Genomic DNA, 16,007 nt, shown 5'->3' on the forward strand with positions numbered 1-16,007 from the left:
GTCCCGCGGCCTTGCATCCTCAGAGTCTCCCCCAACCCAGACGCCGAGGAGAAGACTTGCTTCCGGCACTGGTTGGGTGCCGGCTGGGCTCGCGGTGCGCTCCGGAGTGGTGTCCCGGGAGCACCGTCCTCCCACACGCCGGCGCCGGAAGCCTGGGCTGCGGCCGCGCCAGGAGAGCGCCGCTCTCGGCGCTAGGCCCGTGCGCGGCCATGAACGGGACCGCGAACCCGCTGCTGGACCGCGAGGAACATTGTCTGCGGCTCGGGGAGAGCTTCGAGAAGCGGCCGCGGGCCTCCTTCCACACCATTCGCTGTAAGTCAATGCTCCCGCGTGTCCCTTCGGCAGCTCCAGCCGCCACATGCCAACCTCGACTCCTTTCTTTCTTTCCTCTGTCCTCCAAAGTCCAGGGAACTCCCTGCCAACGTTAGTTTCCCTCTTTTCTTACCCAGATTCTCCGGGACTTCTGTCTGTTCCTTCTTTTAACAGATCAGTCCTCCCAAACCTTCGTCACTCTCAACTATTCTTCTACCTCATAATTCCAAAAGTCATTGGCCCTTTTCCATTTCCATTCTCCCCCCAGATCTTAAGACAAACCACTCTCTCTTCTCAGGGTCCAGGTCTTCTTCCACGATCCACCCTCCCCTTTCTGATTACCCCATCAGGGTTCTCCACATGTAATAGACTCTTCCCGTTTGCTATGAGCCTAATCTGTTCTCTCCTGATGCATTCTCTTCCCTGCTTTTCTCGTCTTTCCATCTTGGTCTTAGTCCGGGACACGCTGATACTGCGCTTTGTCCCCTCTACAGCCAAAGAATTTTCATTCTCTCTGCGCCGCGTCAGTCTTCCTCTGCCTCCTTCCCGTGCCTCGTTTTACTTCGATGTCTTTTGAAGTCACCTGTACCACTCTGACTTTTCCCCAGGACCAAGTCCCTTGTGGGTAAAGAATAAAATTAGAATTTGTGAGCCGGGGATAGGTTAAAGCTTGATCTATGTTTGGAAGAAGAGAGCAGGCATAAGGAATGTCGAAATAGTCATTATGCTGAACCTTTTTCCACATGATTATAGACTCTGTTTAGACAGTACACTTCCACTCTATGCCCTGGGTGAAGATTTGGTTGTTAGGAATTGGCTGACTGAGCATCCCTCCATGATTCACAGCCTTTTGGTTTCCCGTAGCACTAACACTGGTTAAGACTTGTTTTTGTCAGAGGAGGTAATAATAGATGTGACTCAACTTATATGAAGAGGGTGTGTTAGATAATGAAGTTCCAGCTTTGTGTGATCATTTGCTGTGCCATTACTGCGCTTCCTATTGACAGCAGATCCAGCTTTTTCAGAGAGACAATACTGGGAATATGATAAGAACATCTTTTCCTGAGTAGTTTGTTAAGTTGCTGTTTTCCTGTAGTGAATGGGAATATGGAATTTAAATGAGATCATTTGTGTATGCACACGACCTGTAGTTTGAGGCCGGTGTGTGTTAATGTGAAGGAAGATGGCCATTGATGTTGTGCTCTAACTGCAGTTCAGAAACTTGAGCAGGATAACCTTTAGAGATACAGTTCGGTTGTCTGCTCTGAACATCTACAGAAGCACCTTTGTTAAAGCTGTGATCTGTGTTTGGAAACGTGGCAAATCCTAATTTTAACATTTTTTATGCAAAATGAAATCAGCTTTTATGAGGCTGTGGCCTTTTATATTCATATAGGTTTTACAATCACAGAATCTTTTTCATATGCTCTTTTTCATATGCTTGTGGTCCTCACAACTCTAATAAAACATGTTATGGATAATGAGGCATTAATTTTCATCTATCTCTTTTATTATCTTTGTTTAATAAAATGGTATGTAAATTCTACCTTTTTCCCCTCCAGAATAAACTAGTCGGGGGTCAGAGGAAAAATATGTGGTAGATGAAACAAGATCATCCCTGAGTTGGTAATAATTGAAGCTGGATGATGGTACACCAGGGTTCACTGTCTAGTCTATGTTTGCATATGTGAAGTTTTCTATAATGAAATAGTTTTTAAGAATTCTGAATTGGCCTGGTGTGGTGGCTCACTCCTATAATCCTAGCACTCTGGGAGGCAGAAGCAGGAGGATTGCTTGAGGTCAGGGGTTCAAGACCAGCCTCGGCGAGAGCAAGATCCTGTCTCTACTAAAAAATAGAAAGAAATTAGCTGGGCAACTAAAAATAGAAAAAGTTAGCTGGGCATGGTGGTTCATGCCTGTAGTTCTAGCTACTTGGGAGGCTGAGGCAGCAGGATCTCTTGAGGTTGCTGTGAGCTAGGCTGACGCCATGGCACTTTAGCCTGGGCAACAGAGAGAGACTGTGTCTCAAAAAAAAAAAAAGAAGAAGAATTTGAAATCATTTTTTTTTATATCAGCATATTATAGGGGTACAAATGTTAAGGTTACATATATTGCCCATGCCCCCCTCCCCCTGAAATCATTTTTATTTTCCATTTATTTGAGTAATAAAAGCTTAATTATTTTTTATTTATTTATTTTTTTGAGAGAGTCTCACTCTTGCCCGGCTAGAGTGCTGTGGTGTCAGCTTAGCTCACGGCAATCTCAAATTCCTGGGCTCAAGCGATCCTGCTGCCTTAGCCTCCCGAGTAGCTGGGCTACAGGCATGTCCACCATGTCCAGCTAACTTTTTCTATGTATTTTTAGTTGGCCAATTAATTTCTTTCTATTTTTAGTAGAGACAGGGTCTTACTCTTGCTCAGGCTGGTTTCGAACTCCTGACCTTGAGTGATCCACAGGCCTGGGCCTCCCAGAGTGCTAGGATTACAGGTGTGAGCCACCGTGCCCAGTCCAAAAGTTTAATTCTTAAATGAAAATACCGAAAGAACCCTATTATAAGTAACCTGGTGGTTAAATGTTGTTATCCTTTCCCATTAGATGATTTTAAGCCAGCATCTATAGACACTTCCTGTGAAGGAGAGCTTCAGGTTGGCAAAGGAGATGAAGTCACAATTACACTGCCACATATCCCTGTAAGTTTATTTCGTTTTTTAAAAATATAGGATCATAGTGAATTCTCATATTTTGTTACTGCAATTTAAACTTCCTACTGTTTAAAAATGTCTAGATTTCTAAAGTACCAACGTTGGGAAAAATGGAATTCTAAGTGGTAGAGGGGGGCAGAATTCATGCTACTCAAGTGGTTCATTAAAAATGATTCTTTGCCATTTTTCCCAACTTCCCCTTTCCTCCATTTGCTACGCAGTAGACAAGGTTCCTGTCTGGACACTTTTTTCTCCTAAGTAACTCCAAAGAGAAAAGCCTTAGGTGCCCTGCTGTTTATATAGGTATAGTAGCTTTGGAGTGTGGAACAACCTAGCCAGGAATTAAGACAAGTGAGAGCAGGATGGATGTCTTTCTATCTGGCAAGGGGTCAAGTGCATGCTGTTAGTCTCAGGCAGGAACCAGAGGTTTGGAGCATTCAGCTAATATAGGGATGAAGAACTTAGTTAAAAGCTGTATTGAAAAACCTTACAAAGAAAGACTTCTGTGAAGCCCTGCCCAAGGCAGCACTGATCACAAAGCCCAAAGGGTTACATGATGTTCTTAATGAACATGTGTCATTGCATGTCACAGCCCTGTCCAGGAACATAATACGTTCTTGGTAGCTGATGACAGAATGAAAAGGCTCTGGACACAAAGACCTGGAAACCTTTGTGCTGAGGAAAAATTGTCTGCCTGTTCAAACTGCTACTTCATTACTTGTTGCTTTTGGCAGGTTACATCATCTCCCTTTGGACCTTAGTTTCCTAAATGGAAAATGAAAGAGTTAGATAAATGGTCCCCAAAGTCCCTTCCAATTCTAAATTTTTATTGTATGAATAAGAAGTCAAAGAGCCAAGCAGTTTTGATTCTAAGCAAGGCATTAAATCCTATATTCAGCAAATATTAATTGAATGCTTACCGTGTTGTTGGCCCATTACTAGGCACTAAGAATACACTCTCAAACAAAACAAGCATATTTTCTTGCCTTTGTGGACCTTATGGTTTGGAGTTTAAGTAAATATAAGAAAATATAGGCTTGGCATGGTAGCTCATGCCTGTAATCCTAGCACTCTCAGAGGCTGAGGTGGGAGGATCGTTTGAGCTCAAAAGTTTAAGACCAGCCTGAGCAAGAGTGAGACCCCCCTCTACCAGAAATAGAAAAATTTGCTGGGTGCAGTGGTGCTCTCCTGTAGTCCCCAGCTACTTGGGAGGTTGAGGCAGAAGGATTGCTTGAGCCCAGGAATTGGGGGTTGCAGTGAGCTATGATGACACCACTGCACTGCAGCCTAGTTGACAGAGTGAGACCTTGTCTTGGAAAAAAAAAAAGAAAATACAGCATTTATTCTCAATAATCAGGGAAGACTTCCCTTAAGGAAGTAACCTTTGAGCAGATCTGGAGATTGAGTAAATTAAAGAGAAAGGGGTAAGACAAAGCAGGCAGAAGCCTTATTAAAGCCCTGAGGCAGGGAAGATCTCGAGGAGGAGAGAAGCCAGTTATCATCTGCTCTTGAAACACACGGAGCCCAGAGGCTCATGGTACAGGGTGAGGCTGGAGAGCCAGGGAAGAACCAGGTGGTGCAAGGTCAGATAGCTGGCCTAAAATTTTATCCCGTGGCCTGAGAGCAACAGAGGAGTGATAGAAGGGCTTAGGCAGGTGAGTGGCATGATCACTACTCTGAGCTAACCAGGAGACAACCTGCCCTTGGAGTGGCCTCTGTTGGTTACTTGCTATAAGAGAGGGAAGCCCCGGACTCTTCAGTTACAAAGAAATATGAAAGAAAACGAAAACAAGATTGCTCTCTTGTTTTACTGTGCAAAGTGATAGTTCTACTTAGTGTAATGCAAGTAATAGTTAATTTATTTTTCTAAGTTTGTACTTTACCATTATTTGTAATGTTTCCCCAATCCCTTAGAAACATGTACAGTAATTTAAAATTTTTACACTACTTTTCTTAATTACTTAGAATCGGTTGCACAGTCACAGATTTTTTCTGTATTATTATATCTCTTTTATTTTTGCCTGGGAACTCAGAAGGAGTTAACATAGAAATCAGTTCATTCTGTTCATTTTGAGTGGCTTTGATAAAAGATTTTATCACATAAAGTCATCTATAAATTCAGTTTTGTTATTTATAACTGTTTAGTTTGATCATCTTATACTTTTGTGGCAAATAGGGATCCACACCACCAATGACTGTGTTCAAGGGAAACAAACGGCCTTACCAGAAAGACTGTGTGCTTATTATTAATCATGACACTGGTGAATATGTGCTGGAAAAACTCAGTAGTAGCATTCAGGTGAAGAAAACAAGGTATGTAAATAACCAGATACAGATTTATATCATATTTCTAAACCTTTGTGTTACCTATTAAGTTTTTAGAAGGTTGTGAGCATCTGCTTGCTCATAGTGTTCTATTGATAATCTTAACTGCACATGTGTCTTCTCAGACAAATCAATAAAATATATCTTCTCAAATAAAATAAAATGAAGTATTTTAAGACCTAAAGTGTGGGAGCCATTGGCTAAAGGGATGTACTTTAAGCCAATTTTGTTAATCTTATGATTGTTGATATAATACCACCTAAGGGATAACATTTTAATTTATACATTTATAATTATGAAATAATAATTAAACATATTCTTTATTAAGGCTAAACATTAATTTTTTTACAAGGTACATTTGAGGTCATTATAGTACCAAAACTGCCTATTTTTTAAAATAGTGAACTCCTTCACCCAGGTAATACATAATCTAATATGAAGCCAGTTAGAGTTTATTTGAAAGTCAAAATTAATTCTATTAATAGAAGTAACCAGGTGGTTCTATTTGTTACATTGTAATATAGTAATTATTATAGTAATTAAATTTTAAAGAGAGCCTCACAGCCTGATGTTTTTCTGTTCATGCTTTCTCAAGCCATTTTTCTTCATTCACTCATTCCACAAAAAATAGCTTCGATTTATTGAGGGGTTATGTGCTTGGCACTGTGCTAGATGCTTTGTGTACATTATCTTATCTAATCTTTATGAGTAATTTATAGGTGCTATTATTATCCTGAAAAAAAAAAAAAAACAAAACAGATAAGGAGACTGAGGATTAGAGAGATTGTGACTTACCCAAATTTGAGTGCTAGAGCTGAGAACTAGCCCAGGCAGGGTGTGCTGCAGAGCCCTTGCTCTAGAGCCCTTGCTCCTATTCTGCTCCTATTTGTGTTCATTGTGTACAGTGAACCAGGTGCTGCAGTTACCCTCCAATGTCTGGTGGTTGTGGTATATTTCTTTACGACTCAGTGTAAAGTGGGGACTAGCAGCATCGTATCACATGGGTACTCGTTAGACATGCAACATCTCAAGACCTACTAGGTCTGAATCTGCAGAGTTCCCCAGGCAATTAGTACATATGCTAAAGTTTGAGAAGTACTCGGCTAGTTCATTTACAAGAGAAGTTATTAATGGAAAGAATTTTCTCAGTTTGGGGTGGAACTCTGCTTGTCTGCCAACAAGAGCTGGCATGTGATGAAATGAGCAAGCAGTATATAGATAATGGAAAAATTCACAAGTTGGCCAGTATTTTAAGAGCTAGTTTGTTTAGGAACCCATGCACTCATGATTGTAATTCATATTGCACACAGTGAAGTAGTCACACAGTCATGTACTGCATAATGATGTTTTGGTCAATGACAGGCTGCATATACAACAGTGGTCCCATTAGATTATAATGGAGCATATATGGAAACCTGATATATGACACTTGATACTGGTATTGCAGATCAAGTAGGGGAAATGACTGATATTATTAATGGTGCTGGGACATCGGGTTTTCCATATGAAAAAATTTATATAAATAAAAATATATATACTATCTAGGTTTGTGTAAGTACACTTCATGATGTTCGTATGATGATGAAATCACCTGGCAATACATTTAGAACATACCATTGTTAAGTGATGCATAACTATTTTCTACTAGTAAAACGGATTCTCATAATCACATTATATCTTATATCTATTTTATCTCCTTCTTGCTATAAAATGTGAGCTCCTTGAGGGCAGTGAGTCTGTTTTATTCATCCCTGTATCCCTGGTGCATAATACAGTGCTGGAACGCAGTAGACATTGTGATGTTGAATGAGTCGTTCATATAATAAAATTATAAATATCAATATTTTTCAGTGGTCTGGAAAGAGCATGGGATTCTGCAGAGACTTCTGGGTGCTTGATCACCTGGACAGATTTGAGAACCGCTGTTTTTTCCCCTCTGATTTAGTGTCTGTATGTCCTTTCAGAGCTGAGGGGAGCAGTAAAATCCAGGCCCGAATGGAACAGCAGCCTACTCGAACCCCACAGCCGTCACAGCCACCACCACCTCCACCACCTATGCCATTCAGAGCTCCAATGAAGCCTCCAGTGGGACCCAAAACTTCTCCCGTAAAAGATAACCCCTCACCTGAACCTCAGTTGGATGATATCAAAAGAGGTAGAGAACATTTTTTGGAGCCATGGTAGCAACTTGGAGTAGAGCGTTGATGTTCTTTTAGAGATCACAAGGCTGCTGTATTGACGTGGCGGGAACATTCACTGCCATCAAAAAAATTTCTGTACAGCTCACTGTTCCAGAGGTGGTAAGGATAGGGGCTTCTGCCACTTATCTCATTTGACAAGGGCGAGTCCTTGAATAGTGACTTGAATTGTGGCTATTTTGGTAGCATTCTGCTTAGAGGTCCAGGGTAACAAGCGTGACTGCCATCTAAAGCTCCATATGGCATGCTTCTAAGGCTTTGGAGAAAGAAAGGATTCTAGGTGTTGGGAGTGAAAACCAAATGTAGCAATGTTTCTGAGCTGTATATTAATATAGTGTCTGGATTAGAGGGGCCAGGTGTGGTGGTGCACACCTATAGTCCCAACTATTTGGGAGGTTGAGGCAGGAGGATCTCTTCAGGCCAGGTGTTTGAGGCATTGGTGTACTGTCATGCTTATGAATAAACTGTACTCTAACCTGGGCAACACAGCAAGATCCTGTCTGTTTTAAAAAAAATTAAAGGCTGTAATCGGGAGGTGGGCAGGTGGAAGGGGGGAGGAAGGGAAGGGTATGTATTTACACGGTGGGTGCGGTGCGCAGCACCTGGAGGCTGGACACACTTGAAGCTCTGGCATAGCGGGGTGTGGGAAGGGGGGCAGGGACAAGATATGTAATCCTAACAATATTTGTACTCCCATAATATGAGGTAATAAAAAAAGAATAGATTAGAGGGCTATTTAAAATACCATGACCAAATGTTTTGTGCTGATGCAAAGTGTATAAATATGAACAAGGCCACGAGGACCAGTGGAAATGGATACTGGTCTAGAAAGACTCAAAGTCTGGGTTGGCTCTCTCCATTGCAAACCTGAGACAAAGGCATTTACTTTGTCTTTCTCCCCCATACAATGGATGGGTTTTAGTCCTCTGGAGTCTTATAAGTTATGAGGCTAAGCGGCATATTTCATATCTGTAAGTTTTATGAAGCAAAATTAAATCTGTAATAATAATAGATAGGGAAATATAAAGAGTGGGAAGTTTGCCTGTTCCACCCTATAGAGAGGCTGCCTTTTAGCAAATGAAATCACTCTGTGCACAGCTGTACGTGTCTTGATTTTTTTTTTTATTTTTTTTATTTTTTTTTATTTTTGAGACAGAGTCTCACTTTCTTGCCCAGGCTAGAGTGAGTGCCGTGGCGTCAGCCTGGCTCACAGCAACCTCAATCTCCTGGGCTCAGCAATCCTACTGCCTCAGCCTCCCTAGTAGCTGGGACTACAGGCATGCGCCACCATGCCCGGCTAATTTTTTTTTGTATATATATTTTTAGTTAGTCAATTAATTTCTTTCTATATTTTGGTAGAGACGGGGTCTTGCTCAGGCTGGTTTTGAACTCCTGACCTCGAGCAATCCGCCCGCCTCGGCCTCCCAGAGTGCTAGGATTACAGGCGTGAGCCACCGCGCCCGACCTGTCTTGATTTTTTTTTCCTCGTGATTATTAGAATGCTGTTATGGAAGTTTCTGCTCAAGTTAAATAGGAATGAGATCATGAGTGCTTGGTTGTTGCCAGTTATGTATGCTTAAAGGAGCCATAGCCATTTAAGGTCACCTGGTGTGTTTGGACAGGAAAACCTGGCATCTTTCTATACATACTATGATGATGTATCCTTGATGTATTCAGTGACTTTGAAATGGCTAGGTAAAATGTTTTTTCTTCCCTACTTAATGTCTGTCAAAAAGGCATGGCTGGCTGGGCGGGGTGGCTCACGCCTGTAATCCTAGCACTCTGGGAGGCCAAGGCGGGCAGATTGCTCGAGGTCAGGAGTTCGAAATCAGCCTGAGAAAGAGCGAGACCCTGTCTCTACTGTAAATAGAAATAAATTAATTGGCCAACTAATATATATAGAAAAAATTAGCTGGGCATGGTAGCGCATGCCTGTAGTCCCAGCTGCTCGGGAGGCTGAGGCAGCATGATTACTTGAGCCCAGGAGTTTGAGGTTGCTGTGAGCTAGGCTGACGCCAGGGCACTCACTCTAGCCTGGGCAACAAATTGAGACTCTGTCTCAAAAAAAAAAAAGGCATGGCTGTCAGTCAGGTATTCGTAGAGTGGAGAGGAGGAATGTTGTTCCACCATTTTTCTTAGCTGGAAAGGACCTCAGAGGCTATCTGGCCTTAATTTTTCCAGAGTGACTTGGAATATTCATTGACTTCCACCTAAGTCTCACTGCTGGTTAGAGGAAGATCCAAAAAAAGCATTCAGACCCTCCAACTCCTAGTTAAGTATTTTTCAGACTTTTAGCATAATATTTCCCTTATTTGGGAATTATGGTTTTATCCCATAATTCACAGTCTTTTTTGTTGTTGTGTGGGGTTTTTTTTTGTTTTTTTTTTTTTAGTAGATAAAGGTAAAATAGACTTAAATCATTTCTTATACAGAATAGTCATTATCCTGAAACAGTTTGCTTTTTATTTTGGGTGCATTTAGTGGTTTCATTGTCTCTCTATAAACAGGTTTGTTTGTTTTGGTGTTGTTAATTTTGTTTGTGTGTTTTTTAATGAATTGAGAAGTAGGGCTTTGTTTAAAATATTTTTATTTATTTTTTTTCTTTTTGAGACAGAGTCTCAACTCTGTTGTCCTGGCTAGAGTGCCATGGTGTCAGCCTAACTCATAGCAACCTCAAACTCCTGGGCTCAAGCGATCTTCCTGCCTCAGCCTCCCAAGTAGCTGGGACTACAGGCATGCACCACCATGCCCGGCTAATTTTTTATACATATATTTTTTAGTTTGTAAAATATTGTTAATTCTTTTGGTTTTGCTGATTTACTATTTATAGAAGCTTCAGTGCACTGCCATGGGAATGGGTGCTGTGCTGACCCATATCACGTCATTTATTCCAGAACTGAGAGCCGAAGTCGACGTTATTGAACAGATGAGCAGCAGCAGTGGGAGCAGCTCCTCAGACTCTGAGAGCTCCTCGGGAAGTGATGACGATAGCTCCAGCAGTGGAGGCGAGGACAATGGCCCAGCCTCTCCACAGCCTTCACACCAGCAACCCTACAACAGCAGGCCTGCCATTGCCAATGGAACCAGCCGGCCACAAGGAAGCAACCAGCTCATGAACACCCTCAGTAAGTGTGCTCTCCCTCTCATGGCTGAGAGAGGGCTATTGATGCAGCTTCTATTTATCTCACAGCAGAACCCGTAAACCTAAAGACATTTAGGGCCTAGGAAAGGATCTTGGCAAAGATAATCTGGAGCAGAAAGGAGTGAGTTACATAACATTAGAAAAGGGAAGCACAAGACTCAAAATCTGTTCTCCTTCTTTCCCATTCCCCACTGACACACATTGAGTTTTGTGAATTTTGGAAAATGCTAGAACATGAACAGGTAGGCTCTTTGCTTTTGCTTATATATAGGCGTAGGGGACCCACCTGCCACCACAGTACTCCCTGCCTCCAGGTCTTTCATAGAAAAGAATCCGCTGTCTCCTCAGTGTGGTGTGCTATAGCTCACAGACTTGGGAACCTTTGCTATTAGGATATATTTGGAGACCTATTAACCTCTGGCAAGAGGGAAAGAAATGGTATTGTAACATCTGGTGGCTTTTAATGTAGTTGATAACTAAAGTAAAACAGGAAAACGAGAACAAAAATTTCTTTGATTTAGAGGTGGGGAGAGGGCTGATTTTCTATGCTTTTTCTCTTTCTGGGAGCCTGATGAATGTTCTCTCCTGGTACACCTCCTTTTGAGGATATTGGAAGATCTGGAGACAACAGTGGGGAAGCTAACCTAGTTAACTCTACTATTGTGGACCAAGCAAAGATAATCTTAACCTTGGCACTCTGGACATTTTGGGCTGGAAGTATCTTTGTTGTGGGGGCTATCCTGTGCATGGTAGGATGTTTAAGAGCATCCCTGACCTCTGCTCAATAGATGCTGGTACCATTCCCCCATTACCACTGCCCCCAACACACACTCTACAACCAAAAATGTCTGAAGACATTGCCATATGTGTCCTGTCTTCAACATAGGTTGAAGTGTGTAAAGAAAATGTTATTGCACAGGTAGTTAGAAAAGGAAGGACCTTGGGGTCAGACCCCATGAAAAAGTCTCAGGGACTCCAGAGTCCTCAGAACAGACTTTGAGAAGAGCTAGCCTGGAGATTAGCAATCCAGAAATACAGAAGTTCACTTTTGTTTTTTAATCCAAATGGTATCACCTGGGGCTCTGTTGTATGTATTTCTATTATATTAGATTGAAAGGTTGAGTACTTAAAATCTTTTACTCCTGGCCGGGCGCTGTGGCTCACGCCTGTAATCCTAGCTCTTGGGAGGCGGAGGCGGGCGGATTGCTCAAGGTCAGGAGTTCAAAACCAGCCTGAGCGAGACCCCGTCTCTACTATAAATAGAAAGGAATTAATTGGCCAACTGATATATATATAAAAAATTAGCCGGGCATGGTGGCGCATGCCTGTAGTCCCAGCTACCCGGGAGGCTGAGGCAGAAGGATCACTCGAGCCCAGGAGATTGAGGTTGCTGTGAGCTAGGCTGACGCCACGGCACTCACTCTAGCCCGGGCAACAAAGTGAGACTCTGTCTCAAAAAAAAAAAAAAAAAATCTTTTACTCCTAAATTCTGCACACTAAACAGGAATCTGGGGTTTTGTAAAACTCTTAAATTCAGATTTGAGGTTTAAAATAACGTGTATTCTGGACAGAGGTGTACAGAGGGAGTATTGCATTAGTATATTATTGTTGTTAGCAGTGTTCAGCTTCCTTAACAAGAAGCTTAACTTGGTGTTTTCTTAGCTTTTATAAAGCAACTTAATGTGAACAGTTCTACCAAATGGTGAATCAGTTATTTATAAATATTTTCTTGCTACTTACTAACACATTTAAAAGCTTTCTAGCCTACTCTTCCCTTGCTCCATCCTAATCAGTATTGCTGTGCTTTGCAGATACCTAACATAGCATCTCTTTTAAAATGTTGATTATACCAGTGTTTTTTTTCACTGAGCTAAATTGACTTTTCTCCCTAATTAAGTTGAATTAGCAAGATTTTACTGTAGTGTGATAGCCAAGGCAGTCAACCAAAAAATGGAGAGGAAGTCATTTTTAAATCCTGTACTTTTGGTTTTATTCTTTTTTTTTTTTTTGCAGGAAATGACTTGCAGTTGAGTGAGTCTGGCAGTGACAGTGATGACTAGCACTGGATCTTTCAAAATCGACTTTTTGGTGCACAAACATGCTACAAGACCGGGCTACTTTAGCATGGAGTCCATTGCCAAGAGGAAAATGTTATGAATCAGTGACTGTAGTAGGAGTTTGAGGCTCTGGAGCTCTCAGATATTCAAACCTTTAACTTAGTGGTGATGGGTGATTTTCTCATGTAATTTTTGAACAATCTCATGTTTCAAAGTAGATCTATAGAAGAACTAACAGAATTACATTTCTATTTAGTTAACATTGTTAATGAGAAATAGACAAATGTGCCCTGGTCTAGGTTACCCAAAGGCTATGTCTTCACCAGGCCAGTCAGTTTGGCTAAGTGGTTTGCACCAGTGAAATGAAACAGTCTTTGAGGGGATAGGAGAGAGGGGTAAACCTCAAATTACATCACCAAAATATGTTAAAACCACTTTAAATTGTTGACACAAAGTGGTAAGGAAGTTATCTGACCCAGCCTAATAAGCCTGGGTAGAAATGGATTTCAAGACTGAGTGCTTGTGTGTCAGCTGGTTAGGAACCAGGAGACCTGGCTAGCTCAACCCCCCATTTACAGACTAGGAAAAGGAAGCACACAGCCAGCTATGGCAGTCTCCTGTGTACTGCCTGCCCTTTCCCGGGCTTTTCTCTCTCTTGAATCTCTTTTGTTGGAATCAGAGATTTCTTATACATGGAACTTTTAGATGTACATTGAAGCTTCGATTTGATTCCAAAAGACAAAAGTGTTGGGTACTTCTAGCTTGAATTCAGATCCACACAGTCCCTAAACACTTGAGGCTGGATGAGCAGCAGATTAAATCAGCAGCTTCTATGCTGATGCATGTGACTGAATTAAATTGGGACTTTTGGTTCCATGTGGATCCATAATTAGTATTCTTCATTGAGTGGATCTTAGCAGGGGGAGATAAGAGTAGAAGAGAGGTGTAGTGAAGAACCTCTCTGAACAAATGAACCAGCAGTAAGTTTCCAAAAACCAGAATCTAGGTAGGAGTTCTGCAGTGTGAAATGACACATTCTTTGATAGGGGATTTCTGTTCATGCTATTGTACCACTGTTTGTGCCTGACTCCCAGACTGATTTGTATTTTTTATATACAACTAGAAGAAAGTCACAAGATTGCCTTCTGCAGTGTGCAGTTTCCAAATGAATTTGTTGTTGCAGGAAACTGATCACTAGTAAATGTTCCATATTGAATGAATGTGTGATAAATTGTCCTGTAATTAGTATAGAGTAGCCCATTTCTGTAGTTTGAACATGTTCTGAGAAATTTCCATCAAGACAGTAATAATAATTTTTCCTCTTTGAGTCCCCCCACTCAGATGGCCTCCCCCGCCCCAGCTAGTGGAGGGAAGTAGTCCAGACCTAGAAAGGTAAGAGTCTGTGGTGGGGGATTTTATTTGAGTTGTACCTTGTAGAGTTGACTATTTTCATCCACATAGTGACCGCAGTGGGCTGGAGATGGGGACAGAGCCAGTGCCCAGCAGCACGCTCACACCACTCCACCCAAGTTTAGGTCATAGCTATGCACTAGTACTCTGTGCTGGGTTCTCAGCTGTTGTGAAGTTGTGACGTTTCAGTGGATTTAGTGGCAGGTAGGAACTTATTTATAGTGGATTGATAATGACAGCTCAGGGAAGGTGAAGGTCATGATTGGGAGACTTGAATTGTTACTGGATGTGGGAATTGTTTCACTACTCTTAACTTGCTCAACCTGGGGCAGGTTTTAGGAACTTGAACTAAAAATATCTATTTAAGCCTCTCTTTTTCTTTCCCTTTTTTTTTTGAAAGCCTTGATTTATTTATATAGACAGAACTGTGGTTTTCGGTATGTTGGGCCAAGATGTTTGTTTCTATAGGAAATACTTACATGTGGCACTGGGCTCAGTGAGTTAAGCTTTCTGAGCTTCAGACCCTTTCCTCCCTGGCGTCTGTCCTACCCAACACCGGATGGTTATTCTATAGCACAGGTCCAGTTTTGTTCTCTGCACAAAACCTTTGGTGGTTCCGGTCCCCTACCCTCTATTTGTACCCACCAGAGTAAGGAATTTTTCTTTTTGGAAATCAAGAATTTGGCCTCACAGATGACTTCTCTTAATACCCTCGTGCCAGCCAAACTAGACTTAGTTCTTCCTGCCTCTGTGCCTTCTCTCAGCCTCTCCTCCTCCCCTCCACCTCCAAACCCCACTCCTGAGGCTCTGTGGGGCCATCTTTGTGGACCCTTTTTATGTTTCAACCACATGGAGTGTCCTGTGTGTACATACTGACCTTTCTCTTGCCTGAATTTGAGTTGGTATGGGCTCCTCAAAAGCAGAGTCTATCACTCTCATCTCTATTTCTTGGTGTGTCCACAGGAATAGACATTCAGATGCTTATAGCCTGGTCGGGGAGGAGGCAGAGAAAACTAACCAGTGAAGTACAGGGGATAGACATAGAGAAAACATTCCAGGCATTTGGAGATAGCTGAAAATATTCATGTTGATTTTCATGATTTAAAAGTCTTTAGCTGAATTGTTAAAATTGCCTTTTCTTTGCTCTATACTGTGGGTCATTTAGGCAAGATGAAAAGACCGAAGTCTAAAGTGTCTGAAGTGCCATGGCAAGCCTTAGTAAAGATGTGATTTGGGGAAACTTAATACAAATAAACTAGAGATTTGTAATAATGCCACTCACGAACTATTTTATTTCTGTAGCAGAACCATTTTTTCTATGGAGGTGTTAATATGTATGTGTATCAGTGGTGGGAAAACTTGAAAATTCCAAAATCCTTACTTCCCTATTTGAGAGGCTGGTTCAGCAGAGTGTGTGTGTGTGTGTGTGTGTGTGAGAGAGAGAGAGAGAGAGAGAGAGAGAGAGTATGAATGAGAGAATGAGTGATGTATTTATTACATTATTTTGGAAGATAATTAGTCTGTTATATGGATATATATTAGGTACAGCCAAATTGGATGTTTCCATTTGGCAAGGAAGGTAGGACTTCTGAAACTCAGGCCTTAACCAGTAGGTTAGAAGAGAAGACCAATTGAAGCGTTATGAAATGTATGTTTTTATTGCTCCTGTTATTTCTCACTTGAGTTCATTGTTTTATTTGCTTCAATGATTTTTAAAATTTTGTGCCTAAAAGTTTATTTTGCTTAATTATTAAGTAGACATGCATGTTTACATTTATGTAAAATATTTGCTGTGTAAAGTTTTTTTTGTTTATTCTCTTAAAGGATCATTGTATTTAAATAAAAATGAAGGTCAGCAATA

At 41.5% G+C, this 16,007-nt stretch overlaps 1 protein-coding gene across 1 annotated transcript; it reads left to right on the plus strand.

Moving 5' to 3' along the window:
* Positions 1 to 16: 16 nt before the first annotated feature.
* EAF1 (ELL associated factor 1) lies at positions 17 to 16,007 on the plus strand. The gene is made up of 6 exons (XM_012766930.3): positions 17 to 312; positions 2,908 to 3,002; positions 5,191 to 5,327; positions 7,304 to 7,494; positions 10,432 to 10,662; positions 12,693 to 16,007. Exons 1-6 carry the CDS (start codon positions 210 to 212, stop codon positions 12,737 to 12,739), a joined length of 804 nt encoding a protein of 267 aa, XP_012622384.2. The 5' UTR covers positions 17 to 209; the 3' UTR covers positions 12,740 to 16,007.

Source organism: Microcebus murinus, chromosome 1 (genome assembly GCF_040939455.1).
Source record: "Microcebus murinus isolate Inina chromosome 1, M.murinus_Inina_mat1.0, whole genome shotgun sequence".
Classification (NCBI taxonomy): Eukaryota; Metazoa; Chordata; class Mammalia; order Primates; family Cheirogaleidae; genus Microcebus; species Microcebus murinus.